The sequence below is a fragment of the Jatropha curcas genome, chromosome 6 (genome assembly GCF_041381405.1).
Source record: "Jatropha curcas cultivar XTBG-Jc1 chromosome 6, XTBG_Jcur_1.0, whole genome shotgun sequence".
Lineage (NCBI taxonomy): Eukaryota > Viridiplantae > Streptophyta > Magnoliopsida > Malpighiales > Euphorbiaceae > Jatropha > Jatropha curcas.
Genome location: NC_143156.1, coordinates 4,375,970 through 4,393,146, shown reverse-complemented (window position 1 = coordinate 4,393,146; position 17,177 = coordinate 4,375,970). Strand labels below are relative to the sequence as shown.

The 17,177-nt window shown below is 31.5% G+C and overlaps 2 protein-coding genes across 2 annotated transcripts; both read right to left on the bottom strand.

Annotated features, from left to right (window-relative positions):
• Positions 1–3,345: 3,345 nt before the first annotated feature.
• On the bottom strand, positions 3,346–6,359 carry LOC105641430 (hypothetical protein). Its single transcript, XM_089723296.1, has 4 exons — positions 5,699–6,359; positions 4,786–5,395; positions 4,505–4,642; positions 3,346–4,352 (listed from the first exon to the last, which is right to left on the bottom strand). The coding sequence occupies exons 1-4, from the start codon at positions 6,229–6,231 to the stop codon at positions 3,621–3,623; spliced, it is 2,013 nt and encodes a 670-aa protein (XP_089579422.1). The 5' UTR covers positions 6,232–6,359; the 3' UTR covers positions 3,346–3,620.
• Positions 6,360–13,716: 7,357 nt separating this feature from the next.
• Positions 13,717–16,800, bottom strand: LOC110010315 (hypothetical protein). The gene is made up of 4 exons (XM_089723295.1): positions 16,140–16,800; positions 15,216–15,825; positions 14,874–15,071; positions 13,717–14,721 (listed from the first exon to the last, which is right to left on the bottom strand). The coding sequence occupies exons 1-4, from the start codon at positions 16,679–16,681 to the stop codon at positions 13,987–13,989; spliced, it is 2,085 nt and encodes a 694-aa protein (XP_089579421.1). The 5' UTR covers positions 16,682–16,800; the 3' UTR covers positions 13,717–13,986.
• Between the last annotated feature and the right edge of the window lie 377 nt (positions 16,801–17,177).

Sequence of the window (17,177 nt, the reverse complement as noted above, 5' to 3'; positions counted from 1 at the left end):
GCTAGCTACTAATCAAATTGCTACTTTCTTTTCTTACATGCTTATAGATTTACAATTTTGAATTGTGCAATTCTAGATTATTTTAAAGAATTATCAATTCAATTGCAGTATGGAAAATATACAAAATCTAGATTAAAAAAAAAAGGAAGAAAATTTGATACCCATAAACTAGTAATTCTTGCCTAATGGTATGTCCTAAATGAAGAGAAGCAAATGATGAACATGATCTGTTTACTAGAGACTTAAGCAAAGCCTTCTCTAATCCTTTATCTAAACCACTTTCTAGGATTGAGAGTATGTACTCTATCAAGAGCGAATCACATGCAATTCTAATAGGGCCTTCACTTGGTAGTCCAAATTCTTCTTCTGAAATCCTAAACAGCTCTTGGAAAATGTAAGTGTTGAGATATGTCAAAGGTATCACAAATCGCTTCCAGTCACTAGAGTAGACAACAAAATGGCCTTTACTAGCCACAGATGATGCCTTGGAATTGGATTTAGTCTCATTCCAATTGGGTTTTCGGAATGAAATTTTTCTCCTCCTAATTTCAGCTACGCTCTGCTACTTCCTGGCAATTTTCTTGAGTCTTCTGGTGCTGATCATGGTCAGTTCTTATTTTTACTCTAGAAGAAGATGAGGGTTTGAGAGAAATGCTTAGACAAGTACATCAATGGAAGTGGGTTGTGCGCTCTTATATATCTTGAGAAATTTCATTTTCTTTTTGACATTTTCTATGCAAAAGCATTGAATTAGCTGGTTTTGTGCAAAGATTTGGTTTTTAACATTTTTATTAGTAATCATACATACCAAAGTCTCTCAGGTTAATTTCAAATTAGTTAACAAAACAATGCAGTTGAAGACAGTTACATAAACAACAGTATAGCACTAGTCATTTTTGCAAGGCTAGTGCTTTGAATGAAAGCCAATAAAATTTCTGAGGATGAAATTATGGGCTAATGGGTTAATCACTTTGTTTGAAGTTTTTGGCACTTTTAGATTTTATAACTGTATTAGTATTTTAAAACAATTTATTTGATATTAAGTGAGAAACTATAACTTGTTAAATATATGTTAAATGTGAAACTATAACTCATTTTGTGGTTTGTATACAAAATAAAAATTATTCTTTATTCTTTTAATTAATTTTTGTAGATTATTTGTCACTGCGAATTACTTTTTGCATTTGCACTGAAACCACCAATTGAGTTGGAGTTCTAATGCAACATTATCTCTCTGGCAGAAAAAACATTAGATTTGTAAATAGCTTTCATTTAACATTGCACTTGTAAATAGTTATTGTAAGAGTATTATTTTTGTCCAATCCTTTTATTAGGTATTTCAATAATGATAGAAAATATAAATTCCGAAAGAAATGACTTACTAATCAAATGGAAACAAATTACAAGAATATATTCATGTAAGAATTAAATGGCTGATTTCACCAAGCTATAAATATTACATCTGATCGATAATACTTATAACATTTGAAATTTCACGTCTTTTAGGTAAACCATTAAATTTATCTAAATTACAATAAATTCTTGAGTAAATTGATTATATTACCCTTAATTTAATAGAAATTCTCTAAGAAAACGATTAAATTGAAGTAATAATTATTAGTTATATACAAAGGGTAAACATGAAAAAAAAAAAAGATTTATTACTCCTTAAAATCACACATGTGACAAGTATTTTGAAACAGACTATATTCTCAAATGTGACAAGTATTATAAAATAGAGGTCGTAGTAATTTATCCTATTACAAGTATTATTGTTAAATACATTATGTAAACGTGAGATGTATCTTTAAAATCAATCAAAAAGAAAATTAACTTGGTCTAAATGCAAATAACTAAAAGAGAAAAAGACCTGTGGTTGTTCAGATTTCTAAAATCTTGATCAATGTGCTGCATCTAATTTTAAAAGAAGAGAAGCATTAGGTATAAATTTTTCTTGAATAATAAATTTTCTGAAACTGTACATGTTAAACTAAAGATCTTCAAAATTTATAGGGATACATTTTTATTATAGAAAATTAATTCTTAAAACACTTAATATCAAATAAAGAATAATCACACTCATCTCTTTGAGTAGACAACAAAATGACCTCTACTGGCCATAAAAATGCCTTGGAACTGTTCCTCTTGCAATTGGTTTTTGTAAGCGAAATCTGTGCCTTCTACTGCCTGCTATGTGCAGCCACTTGCTTGCAATTTTGTTCAGTCTTCTTGTGCTGATCATGCTTTTTAATTTTAACCCAGAAAAAGATGGAAGGATAAGAAGAAATGCTTATAGTCCAGTGGAAGGCTATAATTAATCATCTTGGTGTTGAGATTTTCTATGGAAAAACATCATTTATATTAATTAATTAGCTGGTTTTCAATTGTTAGTTTTTGTATTACTTCTTATCAATTTTGTTAGCAGGTCATAGATCCCTGAGTCGGAGTATTTAACTTATTGGTGTATTTGTTCTGCAAAATATAACAAAAGTATGCAGTTGATGAACCGACACTTCCTCTATCCACAAACATAAATTGTTTTAAGATAGTTGTTTTGTCTACAAATATAATATCTAAGAGTAATTAATAAGATTTATCCTTATTTGTATTAAATAAAATAACTATCTCTATAATTTTCTAAAGTGTAATTTAATCAAATTATTTAACATTTTGTTATAATTTAAGAGAATTAATTGTTTTCCTAATTACTGTGCAACAACCTTAAACGACCTATATTTGTGGATAGAGGAATTGTTACATATAACCAACAATATCACGTCATTTTTCGAAGCTAGCACTTCAGGTGATGGAAACTAAGTAAATAAACATGAATCTAAAAGATTCATAAACATAATACAAACGTAAATCTAGTTAAATACATGAAAGAGATAGCTGACAAGAAAAACTGTTACAGCAGCATTGAAATGAATGTGTATTTTATTGCCATATGTATTAGTTATAGTAAGATTTAATGTCCTTCTAAAACAATGTGACAATGCAATGCATAAAAGAACTGAAAAAGAATCTAACAAAGTTCACCTTGGATGAAAACAATAAAGCATATAAAAAGATGCAAACAGTTCCAACATACGAAGAATTAATGAGTTCTCAAAAAATTTACATTTGAGATCATTTTAAGAAATAATGAAACTAGTGAGAGCCCATTGAAGATGTTGCATTTCATTTCAAGTTTAACCAAATTTGTAGAATTGCAATTCATATTTGAAGGTTGGAGTTAAAAAAAAAAAATGTCTATTTTTGAAGGTTTGGATATAATTATAATTTTTCAAACAATGTTGAATTTTTTTGGCATTAAGGCCTTTCAAATTGTGCAGAAGCAGAAGATTGCATAAAAACAAGGAATTATGGCTTTCTCTTTGATAAAAACAAGTACATAACAAGGAGCAACTAGTCATGATTCAATTTATCAGAAGCTTCCTCTGGCTTTTCATGTACGGAATGTACTATATTAGCAAGATCAAAACATTGAATGAAAAACAAGTAGACAACAAGCCTTAAGCTTAGCAAATAAAAGAAAATGACTACACCAAATATGTAAATGATCTATAACAAGAGGGATTAGACAGTTCAACAGAATGTGCTTAATTTGATGCAGACAGTTATAACTCGACACATTCTTTGAAGAGTTTCCAGCTTGCATTAGCCAAAGCTAGTTTTTCTTTTGATTTATACCAATCAGAATTTGCTTTCTTGACATCTTCCTCCATCTTCTCTTGTGTTTTCAAATTCTCGGATACCATTTTACTAGTGTTTTCCAATTCATGTTCAGCAGACTTCTTATCCTCTTGAAGCTGCTCTTTCTTGTCATTCAACTGCTGAATTTCAATTTCTAGTTTCTCCACTTGTTCTGAAAGACTGCAAACCTTATCCTTTAAAGAATTTATCTCTTCTTGTTTTTGAACTAGACTTGAATTCAACATTCTAGACTTCTCCAAAAGAGATGTTCTTTGGGCTTGAGTTGTTTCTGCTTCAGTCTTAGCCACAGGAACAATCTCTTTGAACTCTACTAAACGAGAAATAACATTTTCTAGACTTGCCTTCGCAGATAAATTTGGAACATTATGCATAAGGTTACTCGCAACTTTTTCAATGACATCAAAGGCATTAGCTTGATGAATGGATTCTAATGACATGTTGAAGTATTCTCTTAATGCTTCTTTCTGTTCTTGCAAAGACAAAGTGCCACTGGGCAGAGGAGTTGCTTCTACTTCTTCTTCAACTTTTTCAGTCTTAACAAACCGATTTGGTACCAATATCTCTTGCCTTCTCTCAATGGATTGAAGATTCTTATCAGGAGCCAATCCAATTTCCCTTCCAGGTGGTGTTGGTTCCTGTAAATTAAAGTTATAAATTTTATAAATCATTAGTATCTATTATTTTTATGTTCCATGTGGAATCTTTGGATCCCCTTTTCTTCCTTTTATCTTTTTGAGAAAAACTCTAAGAATAAATTTACGGTCACTTGTCAGAATAAAGTCCATACCTTTTCTATTTTCTTTTGGGAAAAGTTTTCTTTCTGTGGATTAATATCTGGCTTGGAGGATTTTTCAGAGTCTTGCACTTCTATTTGAGGAACTTTAGTCGGATTGGCCTTTAGAGGGAGAACTCCATAATCTATTTCCTGACAATCGAACACAAAATTATATCAGTAAAAAACATATCTAATTACATTAATTTCTAAAAGACTAATACCAAAATAATTTCATTGAAATGCACTTGCTGAATTAGAAATATTAATAACGAAAAACCAATCAAATTGCTTACCAAAACGTTGAGTCTTCTATGCTCACGCAGCAACAAATTGTCAGTATCAGAAATAGTTATGGTAAATTCATCTATAAGAACCTTCATTCCAACTTTTCCTAGGAAACCACAATCAAGTAGTAATTTCCTAATTCTCATTACATTATCATCATTCATCTCCTCGAAGAAACATATAATGTCCAAAAATAATTTCTTATCCCTGTTTGTTTGTCCGTCGATATTTATGTGAAGCACATTCATCATATTTTCATTCAGATTGCCAACCGATATGATTATTCTACTTCCAGGACCAAACCAATCTTGCTTTCTAGCAAAAAATACCAATTGCTCTAGTTTATCCACTTCATGAACAATTACATGTACTTGTTTATTGTTTTGCAATTTTTTCCTTCTGAGATTGCTTTCTCTTGTACTATCCCATATCTTTCTATCCCATTGCAGACTGCAAAATTTTATAGTGCCAATTTCTTCGCATTCTTCATAAAACTTGAGTTTCATTTCCTCTAATTTAGACTTCAATTGGTGTAGTTGCTTGTCAACACTTGGGCCAGCCTTTTTCAGTTTATATAGTATCTTTTTTCCAATTACTCTAATGAGCTTTGACTCGGACCTGCAAAGGAGACAGAAAACAATTACATACTCAGGAAGCAATAGAAAAAAAATCATAGAAATAAGTTGTTGGTATTACATTGAAAGGGTAGAGGTGAATTGGATTACAACCCGTGAAATGAAAATTCTATAATGTAAGACTTCCCAACACCCAATATTGGTCTACTCCTAATACCTTATTAATCAAAAACAACTTTTTGATTAAAATGAGGGTATTTTTTAGTCTGCACGGACAAAAAAAAAAAAAAAAGAGAGAGAAAAAAAAGGTGGAAACACTTTTCCTCCTCAGGAAAGAGCACATTACATATCATTTGGCTTGTCCCATCCACTTATACCACAAACTGTTTTAAGAGCATTTCTCCACTTATCAACTCTTCGCTTCTTGAAATTCTTGTCATGATCTCTAAAGATTTTCTTGTAAGGACCAGTTTGTTCAGCGACATGGTATGGTCTTACATCATAGAAAACTGGAAAAATCATGTGTCCCAGAAGCTTGTTACACTTAACAATCTTTACAAGCTCATCCAAGCACCATTTTGATGCAGCATAATTCTTGGAGAAGACGATGATCGATGTTCTAGATCTTTCGATTGCTCGAAGAAGTGTTTTGGTGATGCAACATCCTTTTTCTAGGTTTTTGTCATCTCTGTATGCCTTAATGCGCCTCTCAACTAGACCTGCGTATAGATGGTCAGTGAAGTTGTAGCGGGTGTCCTGACCTCTAAAGCTGAGAAAGACCTCGTACCGCCATGTCGGTGTAGGAGGTGGAGTAGAATGTGGTGGAGGATGCGGGTAAGAGAGAGGGAGTTCTTCTATGCCTCCCACCTCCATAGCCATTGAAGGTATTGTCTTTGATTAGTATAATACTGTACTACCTTAATAATTAAAAAGATAAATCAAAATTCGCTTTTATATATATATATTATTTGGTAATATATACATTTGATATTGGGATGTATTGGATTGGATTATTGGAAGATGGGGTATTAGATTTGGACTTGCTAGCCAAGAGTAGGTAAACATCATAAGTTCTTCGACCAACGTGATAATAATGACGCACATCTAATCTAAAATATCTAAAAGACAAGCAAATAGAGATCAAGTGACTTGATTTAGCCGGAAGCAGAGTGTCTATATCACTACCTAAATTTATTGTTTTACCTAACTTTTCTTTCAAATCTTATATCTAGAAGGATAGGATACGAGAGTACTCGTAAAAAAAATTAAAAAATTTACCTAACTTTTCTTTAAAAATTAATTATTTTATAACCTAAATATCCTAGTACTAAATCTAAATTGATAAGGTTTTAATTTCATTAGCAAATACTGGATCAACATTTAACATCAAGATCGCATTCATGTGTAACCACAAGCTTAATTAATTACGTTGGAAATTAACTGCATAAATGGCAAATAGCTATTTCGACTTATTAGTTATGCTATGTATAGGCTTGGTGTGAAAAAATTAATCCAAAAAAAATCCTATCCATTTACTCCCGATTTTACGACTTTAATTACATATTAAATCATTTTGCATATGAAAATTAAAATTTTTTAAAATTTTCATTTTTAATAAAAAAAGTATGTAATATTATTAAAATTAGTAAATTAATATACACAATGGATCATCTACAAAACTCAGACGCCACAAGATCAATGTTGTAGTAATTTATCGATGAATTTATGTATTCTGTTTATTTATTATTATTATTATTATTGTATTTATTTCCTAACAACTGTTAAATGTAGCATCGGATATTGTGCTTAACATTAATGCACCTTGACTTAGCGAAAGCCATTTCATTGATTAGCCATCTGAACCGAAGAACCTTCACGTACATGACAGGACCATACACTGAAGAAAATAATTTAAGCTTGAAATGAAAAACAAATGATATATGTTAAATATTATCAACCTCAAAATTATTTCTAGTCTTTTTTTTTTTAATAGAACTAGGAAATATAATCATGTTCAAATTCAGTGTACTTTTTAGAGATCGAATTTTTAATTTTATTTTCACAGAAATTAAATTCGCTTCAACGAGATAAGATCGATTACCAAAATTGAGGTCGCATATCTCTCCAATCAATGTCTTGTCGGTAATTTCTAGTGAATAGCTGAATGCGAAAAAGACTGGGAACTAACTCGCATGCAGATGAAACCAAGCCACCAAGTTTTACCAAGATAAAAACCAATATTGAGATCGTATATCCCTCCGATCAATGTCTTATCAGTAATTTTTAGTGAATAGCTGAATGCGAAAAAGATTGGGAACCAACTCGCATGCAGATGAAACCAAGCCACCAAGTTTTACTAGGACAAAAACCAAAATTGAGGTCGTAAATCTCTCCAATCAATGTCTTGTCGGTAATTTTTAATGAATAGGTGAATGCGAAAAAGACTGGGAACCAACTCACATGCAGATGAAACCAAGCCACCAAGTTTTACTAGGACTTTTGTCTAGATCATAAAAGAAGAATAAAAGAATACTCAGTTTTTTTTATTATTTTCTAAATTGACTTGGAATAACTATATCTGTTACTACTAAATTTTACTTTGGTCTTTAATATTATTATTTTTTAATTTATTGGACAAAATGTTAAGAAAGACATTAAAAATTGAATTGAAATCCCCTGAGGACGGTCTTCATAAACACTCCATAGGAAACATTTTACCCCCTTTATAGGCATGTCCAACGTGAATCCGAATTAATCGAATCAGTGAATTTTAGATGCTGAATGATTAAAATAAAAAAATTAAATTGGAGTCCATATACAAGGACATAATATATTCCATAAATATCAATAACCATGTGAGAATAAATTATATTTTTTTTTACTATTATTATTTTCATCTCATCGGAGAAATAAAAGGATCATTGTAAACTAGGCGTAATTAAATTGATTGTAAAGAGCGAGAGATCTTGAGTTTGATTCTACTCAATCACAAGAATATTCATCAATTAATTTAGTGAGCTAAGGGAAAGACCCTGTTCGTATTTTATAGTCTATCATGTTATTTTGATTCATTGAACCTGTCAATAAAAATAAAAAAACATAAAAATCAGAAAATGATTTATCAGTAACTATATAAAGTCTGAAATATAATATAAATACAAATCAAATAGCATCCAATTGTAATTAGGGCTACTATCAAAGCTTTACCAAACACCTCAAGCCTAACGGTTGGATGCAAATCAGCTATCATATATCAGCTCTCAGCTCCTTAGAGTCCGTTTAGTAAGTCACATGCATACTTTAAACAAATGTACAGGGAGTATGGAGATACTATCTAGAAAAGCGAATGAGTGAAATCATATGAAAAAGGCAGGTATATTTGATATAATAAATTCTGATATACAACGTAATATGGTTGAAAAAAGTCATTTACTTCCAATGTCTTAAATCTTTATTCTTTCAATCTTTCTCCTTCTTCTCAGATGAATTTTTTGAAAATTTCAGCCATTTTGCTTGTTCTTCTCTGATGTAGTGACATTTTGAGTGAATTCTGTAAGCCCCTGTCTCAATGCTCCAAGATTGACCCCCTTACCAACTAGAATGCTCGTTACTCCCATTTTTGAAACCTGACATTCCAATTAGAAATACTTAAACAAGTAAACTCACTCCCCAAAATAAATAAAAATTCTTAGCAGCTCACAGTAAATTTACGATATCTAAAGGTTAAACTCCTCATGGAACTTTCTACTCACCAAGTAGATAGCAGGACAAAAGAAATTCAATGAAAAGGAACAGAGTAAAGGCTATTTTTACCGCTTGGATGTTTCTGTCCTCATCATCAAAAAACAAAATCGATTTATAGGGTACACCAGTCCTTGAATGAATCCTCTGGAAATGTTCAGTCTTGTGAGTCCAACTGGAAAATATCTCCTGAATAATTAAAATGTGTAAGTCACTGTTGCAGCCACACAAAGGGGCAATTCAAAACCTGTTGCTTGTCATTAAAGCAAGTTCAGCCTATAACAGAGCTTGGTTCACCTAGGAATGAAGCCAATCGTGACCATGACTCAAAATCAATCCAAAAAATATGAATACGTTCTTGAGATCACCAACTTAACAGGATTTGGAGGTCCATTGCTTCAGAAGAGGAAATTACAATGATTGTCAATGAAGTTTGCTTATTCTATATATAGTTTGAACTTTGAACAAGCAGACGCTAGTAATCTCAAGTGATTCCAACATTTTGAAACATTAGTGCTGTTACTTGGCATGTTATGCTTATATGAATATCTAATGCACTGCCACCCAAAGAATTCACACATTTCTGAGACACGAAGAGAAAGAAGGAGAGTAATTCAGGATACATTAGTTTACAACCTCCAGTTAGATGCCACATCTTTCTCGTTATCTCTGCTGGTCATGCTCAAAAAAGTAAAAAAGCATATGACAACTTTTGGCATTTCATATGCAACAAAGTGTGGACGACAAAAATAACACAATAGAATATTTCTAGGAAGAGAAGCAAGCAAAAATTAAGAATGAGAAACTTTCATGAAGCAATAGCCACATCAATTCCCTTCTCTTTGAGTGCATATAATATGCCTTTAGCATGGGGATACAGAGATGGCATTTCACGTTTTGAGCGACATTCACTGTGAAGTTACAGGATCCAAATTGACATTAGATCTCTAAAATTAAATATGCCTTTATGGACGGAGCAGAATATCGTTATGATGACAATCAAATCAAGCTTCAGAATTTTGTGAATGCCTTCAACTAATTGATATTGATGCTCCATTTTAAACGACAAGTGTTCTGATTGTCGTCGTTGGAGCACCCATGTGTTGGTTTTAACTTGTTAACGTTTCTTACAAGTTGGAAGATGCTGATTTTCATTCTTTTGGTTCAATTTTGCCGTAAAAATTATCAGTTGCATTATGGATACTTACAAAATAGCTAGAGACTAGTAATTGCTGCCTAGTTGCAGGTGATGAGCAAGAAATACTGCTTAGACCACTGGGCTAGCTACTAATCAAATTGCTACTTTCTTTTCTTACATGCTTATAGATTTACAATTTTGAATTGTGCAATTCTAGATTATTTTAAAGAATTATCAATTCAATTGCTATATGGAAAATATACAAAATCTAGATTAAAAAAAAAAAGAAGAAGAAAATTTGATACCCATAAACTAGTAATTCTTGCCTAATGGTATGTCCTAAATGAAGAGAAGCAAATGATGAGCAAGATCTGTTTACTAGAGACTTAAGCAAAGCCTTCGCTAATCCTTTATCTAAACCATTTCCTAGGATTGAGAGTATGTACTCTATCAAGAGTGAATCACATGCAATTCTAATAGGGCCTTCACTTGGTAGTCCAAATTCTTCTTCTGAAAGCCTAAAGAGCTCTTGGAAAATGTAAGTGTTGAGATATGTCAAAGGTATCACAAATCGCTTCCAGTCACTAGAGTAGACAACAAAATGGCCTTTCCTAGCCACAGATGATGCCTTGGAATTGGATTTAGTCTCATTCCAATTGGGTTTTGGGAATGAAATTTTTCTCCTCCTAATTTCAGCTACGCTCTGCCACTTCCTGGCTATTTTCTTGAGTCTTTTGGTGCTGATCATGGTCAGTTCTTATTTTTACTCTAGAAGAAGATGAGGGTTTGAGAGAAATGCTTAGACAAGTCCATCAATGGAAGTGGGTTGTGCGCTCTTATGTATCTTGAGAAATTTCATTTTCTTTTTAACATTTTCTATGCAAAAGCATTGAATTAGCTGGTTTTGTGCAAAGAGTTGGTTTTTAACATTTTTATTAGTAATCATACATACCAAAGTCTCTCGGGTTAATTTCAAATTAGTTAACAAAACAATGCAGTTGAAGACTGTTACATAAACAACAGAATAGCACTAGTCATTTTTGCAAGGCTAGTGCTATGAATGAACGGCCAATAAAATTTCTGAGGATGAAGTTATGGGCTAAGGGGTTAGTCACTTTGTTTGAAGTTGGCGGCGCTTTTAGATTTTATAACTGTATTAGTATTTTAAAACAATTTATTTGATATTAACTGTGAAACTATAACTTGTTAAATATATGTTAAATGTGAAACTATAACTCATTTCGTGGTTTGTATACAAAATAAAAATTATTCTTTATTCTTTCAATTAATTTTTGTAGATTATTTGTCACTGCGAATTACTTTTTGTATTACACTGAAACCACCAATTGAGTTAGAGTTCTAATGCAACATTATCTCTCTGGCATAACAAATATTAAATTTCTAAATAGCTTTCATTCAGTATTGCACTTGTAAATAGTTTTTGTAAGAGTATTATTTTTGTCCAAATCCTTTTATTAGGTATTTCAATAATGATAGAAAATATAAATTCCGAAAGAAATGGAAACAAATTACAAGAATATATTCATGTAAGAATTAAATGGCTGATTTCACCAAGCTATAAATATATCATCTGATCCATAATACTTATAACATTTGAAATTTTACGTTTTTTAGGAAAATCAATAAATTTATCTAAATTACAATAAATTCTTGAGTAAATTGACTATATTACCCTTAATTTAATATAAATTCTCTAAGAAAACGATTAAATTGAAATAATAATTATTAGTTATATACAAAGGGTAAACATGAAAAAAAAAAGTTTTATTACTCCTTAAAAACACACATGTGACAAGTATTTTGAAACAGACTATATTCTTAAATGTGACAAGTATAATCAAATAGAGGTCGTAGTAATTTATCCTATTACAAATATTATTGTTAAATACATTATGTAAACGTGAGATGTATCTTTAAAATCGTTCAAAAAGAAAAATTAAGTTGGTCTAAATGCAAATAACTATAAGAGAAAAAGACCAGTGGTTGTTCAGATTTCTAAAATCTTGATCAATGTGCTGCATCTAATTTTAAAAGAAGAGAAGCATTAGGTATAAATTTTCGAGAATAATAAATTTTCTGAAACTGTACATGTTAAACTAAAGATCTTCAAAATTTATAGGGATACATTTTTATTATAGAAAATTAATTCTTAAAACACTTAATATAAAATAATGAATCATCACACGTTTCTCATCTCTTTGAGCAGACAACAAAATGACCTCTACTAGCCATAACAATGCCTTGGAACTGTTCCTCTTGCAATTGGTTTTTGTAAGCGAAATCTATGCCTTCTACTGCCTGCTATGTGCAGCCACTTGCTTGCAATTTTGTTCAGTCTTCTTGTGCTTATCATGCTTTTTAATTTTAACCCAGAAAAAGATGGCAGGATAAGAAGAAATGCTTATAGTCCAGTGGAAGGCTACAGATTATATATCTTAATTAATCATCTTGGTGTTGAGATTTTCTACGGAAAAACATCATGTATATTAATTAATTAGCTTTCAATTGTTAGTTGTTGTATCACTTCTTATCAATTTTGTTAGCAGGTCATAGATCCCTGAGTCTAGTATTTAACTTGTTGGTGTATCTGTTCTGCAGAAAAGAACAAAAGCATGCAGTTGATGAACCGGTACTTCTGTATCCACAAACATAAATTGTTTTAGGATAGTTGTTTTGTCTACAAATATAATATCTAAGACTAATTAATAAGATTTATCCTTATTTGTATTAAATAAAATAACTATCTCTATAATTTTCTAAAGTGTAATTTAATCAAATTATTGAACATTTTGTTATAAATAAAGAGAATTAATTGCTTTCTTAATCACTGTGCAACAACCGACCTATATTTGTGGATAGAGGAATTGTTACATATAACCAACAATATCACATCATTTTTCGAAGCTAGCACTTCAGGTGATGGAAACTAAGTAAATAAACATGAATCTAAAAGATTCACAAACATAATACAAACGTAAATCTAGTTAAATATGTTACAGCAGCATTGAAATGAATGTGTATTTTATTGCCATATGTACTAGATATAGTAAGATTTAATGTCCTTCTAAAACAATGTTACAATGCAACGCATGAAAGAACCAAAAAAGAATCTAACAAAGTTAGGTTGTTTTTGATTCAGCAGAAGATTCACCTTGGATGAAAACAAGAAAGCATATAAAAAGATGCAAACAGTTCCAACATATGAAGAATTAATGAGTTCTCAAAAAATTTACATTTGAGATCATTTTAAGAAATAATGAAACTAGTGAGAGCCCATTGAAGATGTTGCATTCATTTCAATTTTAACCAAATTTGTAGAATTGCAATTAATTTTTGAAGGTTGGAGTTAAAAAAAAAAAGTCTATTTTTGAAGGTTTGGATATAATTATAATTTTTCAAACAATGTTGATTTTTTTTGGCACTAAGGCATTTCATATTGTGCAGAAGCAGAAGATTGCATAAAAACAAGGAATTATAGCTTTCTCTTTGATAAAAACAAGTACATAACAAGGAGCAAGCCAACTGGTCATGATTCAATTTGTCAGAAGCTTCCTCTGGCTTTTCATGTACAGAATGTACTATATTAGCAAGATCAAAACATTGAATGAAAAACAAGTAGACAACAAGCCTTAACCTTAGCAAATAAAAGAAAATTACTACACCAAATATGTAAATGATCTATAACAAGAGGGATTAGACAGTTCAACAGAATGTGCTTAATTTGACGCAGATAGTTATAACTCGACACATTCTTTGAAGAGTTTCCAGCTTGCATTAGCCAAAGCTAGTTTTTCTTTTGATTTATACCAATCATAATTTGCTTTCTTGACATCTTCTTCCATCTTCTTTTGTCTTGCCAAATTCTTGGATACCATTTTACTAGTGTTTTCCAATTCAAGTTCAGCAGACTTCTTATGCGCTAGAAGCTGCTGTTTCTTGGCATTCAACTGCTGAATTTCAAGTTCCAGTTTCTCCATTTTTTCTGAAAGACTGCAAACCTTAACCTCTAAAGAATTTATCTTTTCTTGTTTTTGAACTAGACTTGAATCAAACATTTTAGACTTCTTCAAAAGAGATGTTCTTTGGGCTTGAGTTGTTTCTGCTTCAGTCATAGCCACAGGAACATTCTCTTTGAACTCTACTAAACGAGAAATAACATTTTCTAGACTTGCCTTCTCATATAAATTTGGAACATTATGCATAAGGTTACTCGCAACTTTTTCAATGACATCAAAGGCATTAGCTTGATGAATGGATTCTAATGACATGTTGAAGTATTCTTTTAATGCTTGTTTCTGTTCTTGCAAAGACAAAGTGCCATTGGGCAGAGGAGTTGCTTCTACCTCTTCTTCTTCTTCTTCAACTTTTTCAGTCTTATCAAAGCCATTTGGTACCAATATCTCTTGCCTTCTCTCATGAAGAATCTTATCAGGAGCCAATCCAATTTCCTCTTCAGATGGTGTTGGTTCCTGTAAATTAAATTTATAAATTTTATAAATCATTAGTATCTATTATTTTTATGTTCCATGTGGAATCTTTGGATCCCCTTTTCTTCCTTTTTTCTTTTTGAGAAAATCTCTAAGAATAAATTTACAGTCACTTGTCAGAATAAAGTCCATACCTTTTCTATTTTCTGTTGGGAAAAGTTTTCTTTCTGTGGAGTAGTTTCCGGCTTGGAGGATTTTTCAGAGTATTGCACTTCTATTTGAGGGTTGGAGAGACGAATTACTTGGTGGTGACCATTTGATAGTGGCTTCAAAATCTTTGTGTCAACTTTAGTCGGATTGGCCTTTAGAGGGAGAACTCCATAATCTGTTTCCTGACAATCAAACACAAAATTATATCAGTAAAAAACATATCTAATTACATTAATTTCTAAATGACTAAAACCAAAATAATTTCATTGAAATGCACTTGCTGAATTAGAAATATTAATAACAAAAAACCAAATCAAATTGCTTACCGAAAGGTCGAGTCTTCTATGCTCATGCAGCAACAAATTGTCAGTATCAGAAATAGTTATGGTAAATTCATCTATAAGAACCTTCATTCCAACATTTCCTAGGAAACCACAATCAAATGGTAATTTTCTATTTCTCATTACATTATCATCATTCATCTCCTCGAAGAAACATATAATATCCAAAAATAAGTTCTTATCCCTGTTTGTCTGTCCATCGAAATTTATGTGATATACCTTCATCATATTTTTATTCAGATTGCCAACCGATATGATTATTCTACTTCCAGGACCAAACCAATCTTGCTTTCTAGCAAAAAATACCAATTGCTCTAGTTTATCCACTTCATGAACAATTACATGTACTTGTTTATTGTTTTGCAATTTTTTCCTTCTAAGATTGATTTCTCTTGTACTATCCCATATCTTTCTATCCCATTGCAGACTGCAAAATTTTATAGTGCCAATATCTTCGCATTCTTCATAAAACTTGAGTTTCATTTCCTCTAATTTAGAATTCAATTGGTGTAGTTGCTTGTCAACACTTGGGGCAGCCTTTTTCAGTTTACGTAGTATCTTATTTGCAATTATTCTAATTAGCTTTGACTCGGACCTGCAAAGGAGACAGAAAACAATTACATACTCAGGAAGCAATAGAAAAAAAAAATCATAGAAATAAGTTATTGGTATTACATTGGAAGGATAGAGGTGAATTGGATTACAACCCGTGAACTGAAAATTGTATAATGTAAGACTTCCCAACACCCAATATCGGTCTACTCCATATACCTTATTAATCAAAAACAACTTTTTGATTCAAAGGAGGGTATTTTTGACTCTTCACGGACAAAAAAAAAAAAAAAAAAAAAAAAGAGAGAGAAAAAAAAGGTGGAAACACTTTTCCTCCTCGAGGAAAGAGCACATTACCGATAGTTTGGCTTGTCCCATCCACTTATACCACAAACTGTTTTAAGAGCATTTCTCCACTTATCAACTCTTTGCTTCTTGAAATTATTGTAATGATCTCTAAAGATTTTCTCGTAAGAACCAGTTTGTTCAGCGACATGGTCTGGTCTTACATCATAGAAAACTGGAAAAATCATGTGTCCCAGAAGCTTGTTACACTTAACAATCTTTACAAGCTCATCCAAGCACCATTTTGATGCAGCATAATTCTTGGAGAAGACGATGATCGATGTTCTAGATCTTTCGATTGCTCGAAGAAGTGTTTTGGTGATGAAACTTCCTCTTCCTAGGTTTTTGTCATCTCTATATGCCTTAATGCGCATCTCAACTAGACCTGTGTATAGATGGTCAGTGAAGTTGTCGCGGGTGTCCTGACCGCTAAAGCTGAGAAACACCTCGTACCGCCATGTCGGTGGAGGAGGTGGAGGAGGTGGAGGAGAAGGTGGTGGAGGATGCGGGTAAGAGAGAGGGAGTTCTTCTATGCCTCCCACCTCCATAGCCATTGAAGATATTGTCTTTGATTAGTATATTATTTTACTAGAGAGAAAAAGGATTGAGCTCGCTATCAGAATTAGCTAGTCTTTTAATTTATATATAGCAGTTTCAGACTCTCAGTGTTCAAGATAACTTAACAAATATTATTATTATTATAATTATTATTATTGTAGTTGTTGTTATTATTATTATTACATTAACGTGATTAGCTCGCTGTCAAATAGTGTGATCTGATTGGTTTTCTCACTTATATGAAGAGTGAGAGATCTCGAGTTCGAATTCTTTCAATCACAAGTGTTCTCATAAATATTTAATTAACATTTGACAATTGGTATTTGGTTGAAATAGTGTATTTTTTATTTTTTATTTTTTATTTATTAGGAGATTCAATATTCGAAATAATGTTATGGGCTATGTAATAAAAATAATATCTCTTGGCTCACTAAATTAGTGAAAACTATTATTATTATCTAAACAATTAAAAAGACAAATCAAAACAAATCT

Bases quoted from the DNA above. Each gene is read 5' to 3' on its own strand.
- LOC105641430 (XM_089723296.1), bottom strand. From the start codon at position 6,231: ATGGCTATGGAGGTGGGAGGCATAGAAGAACTCCCTCTCTCTTACCCG. The intron at 5,396-5,698 runs GTAATGTGCTCT...TCTCCTTTGCAG, and splicing joins TGGGACAAGCCAAATGATAT to GTCCGAGTCAAAGCTCATTA. The intron at 4,353-4,504 runs GTATGGACTTTA...TTTAATTTACAG, and splicing joins CCCAAAAGAAAATAGAAAAG to GAACCAACACCACCTGGAAG.
- LOC110010315 (XM_089723295.1), bottom strand. From the start codon at position 16,681: ATGGCTATGGAGGTGGGAGGCATAGAAGAACTCCCTCTCTCTTACCCG. The intron at 15,826-16,139 runs GTAATGTGCTCT...TCTCCTTTGCAG, and splicing joins TGGGACAAGCCAAACTATCG to GTCCGAGTCAAAGCTAATTA. The intron at 14,722-14,873 runs GTATGGACTTTA...TTTAATTTACAG, and splicing joins CCCAACAGAAAATAGAAAAG to GAACCAACACCATCTGAAGA.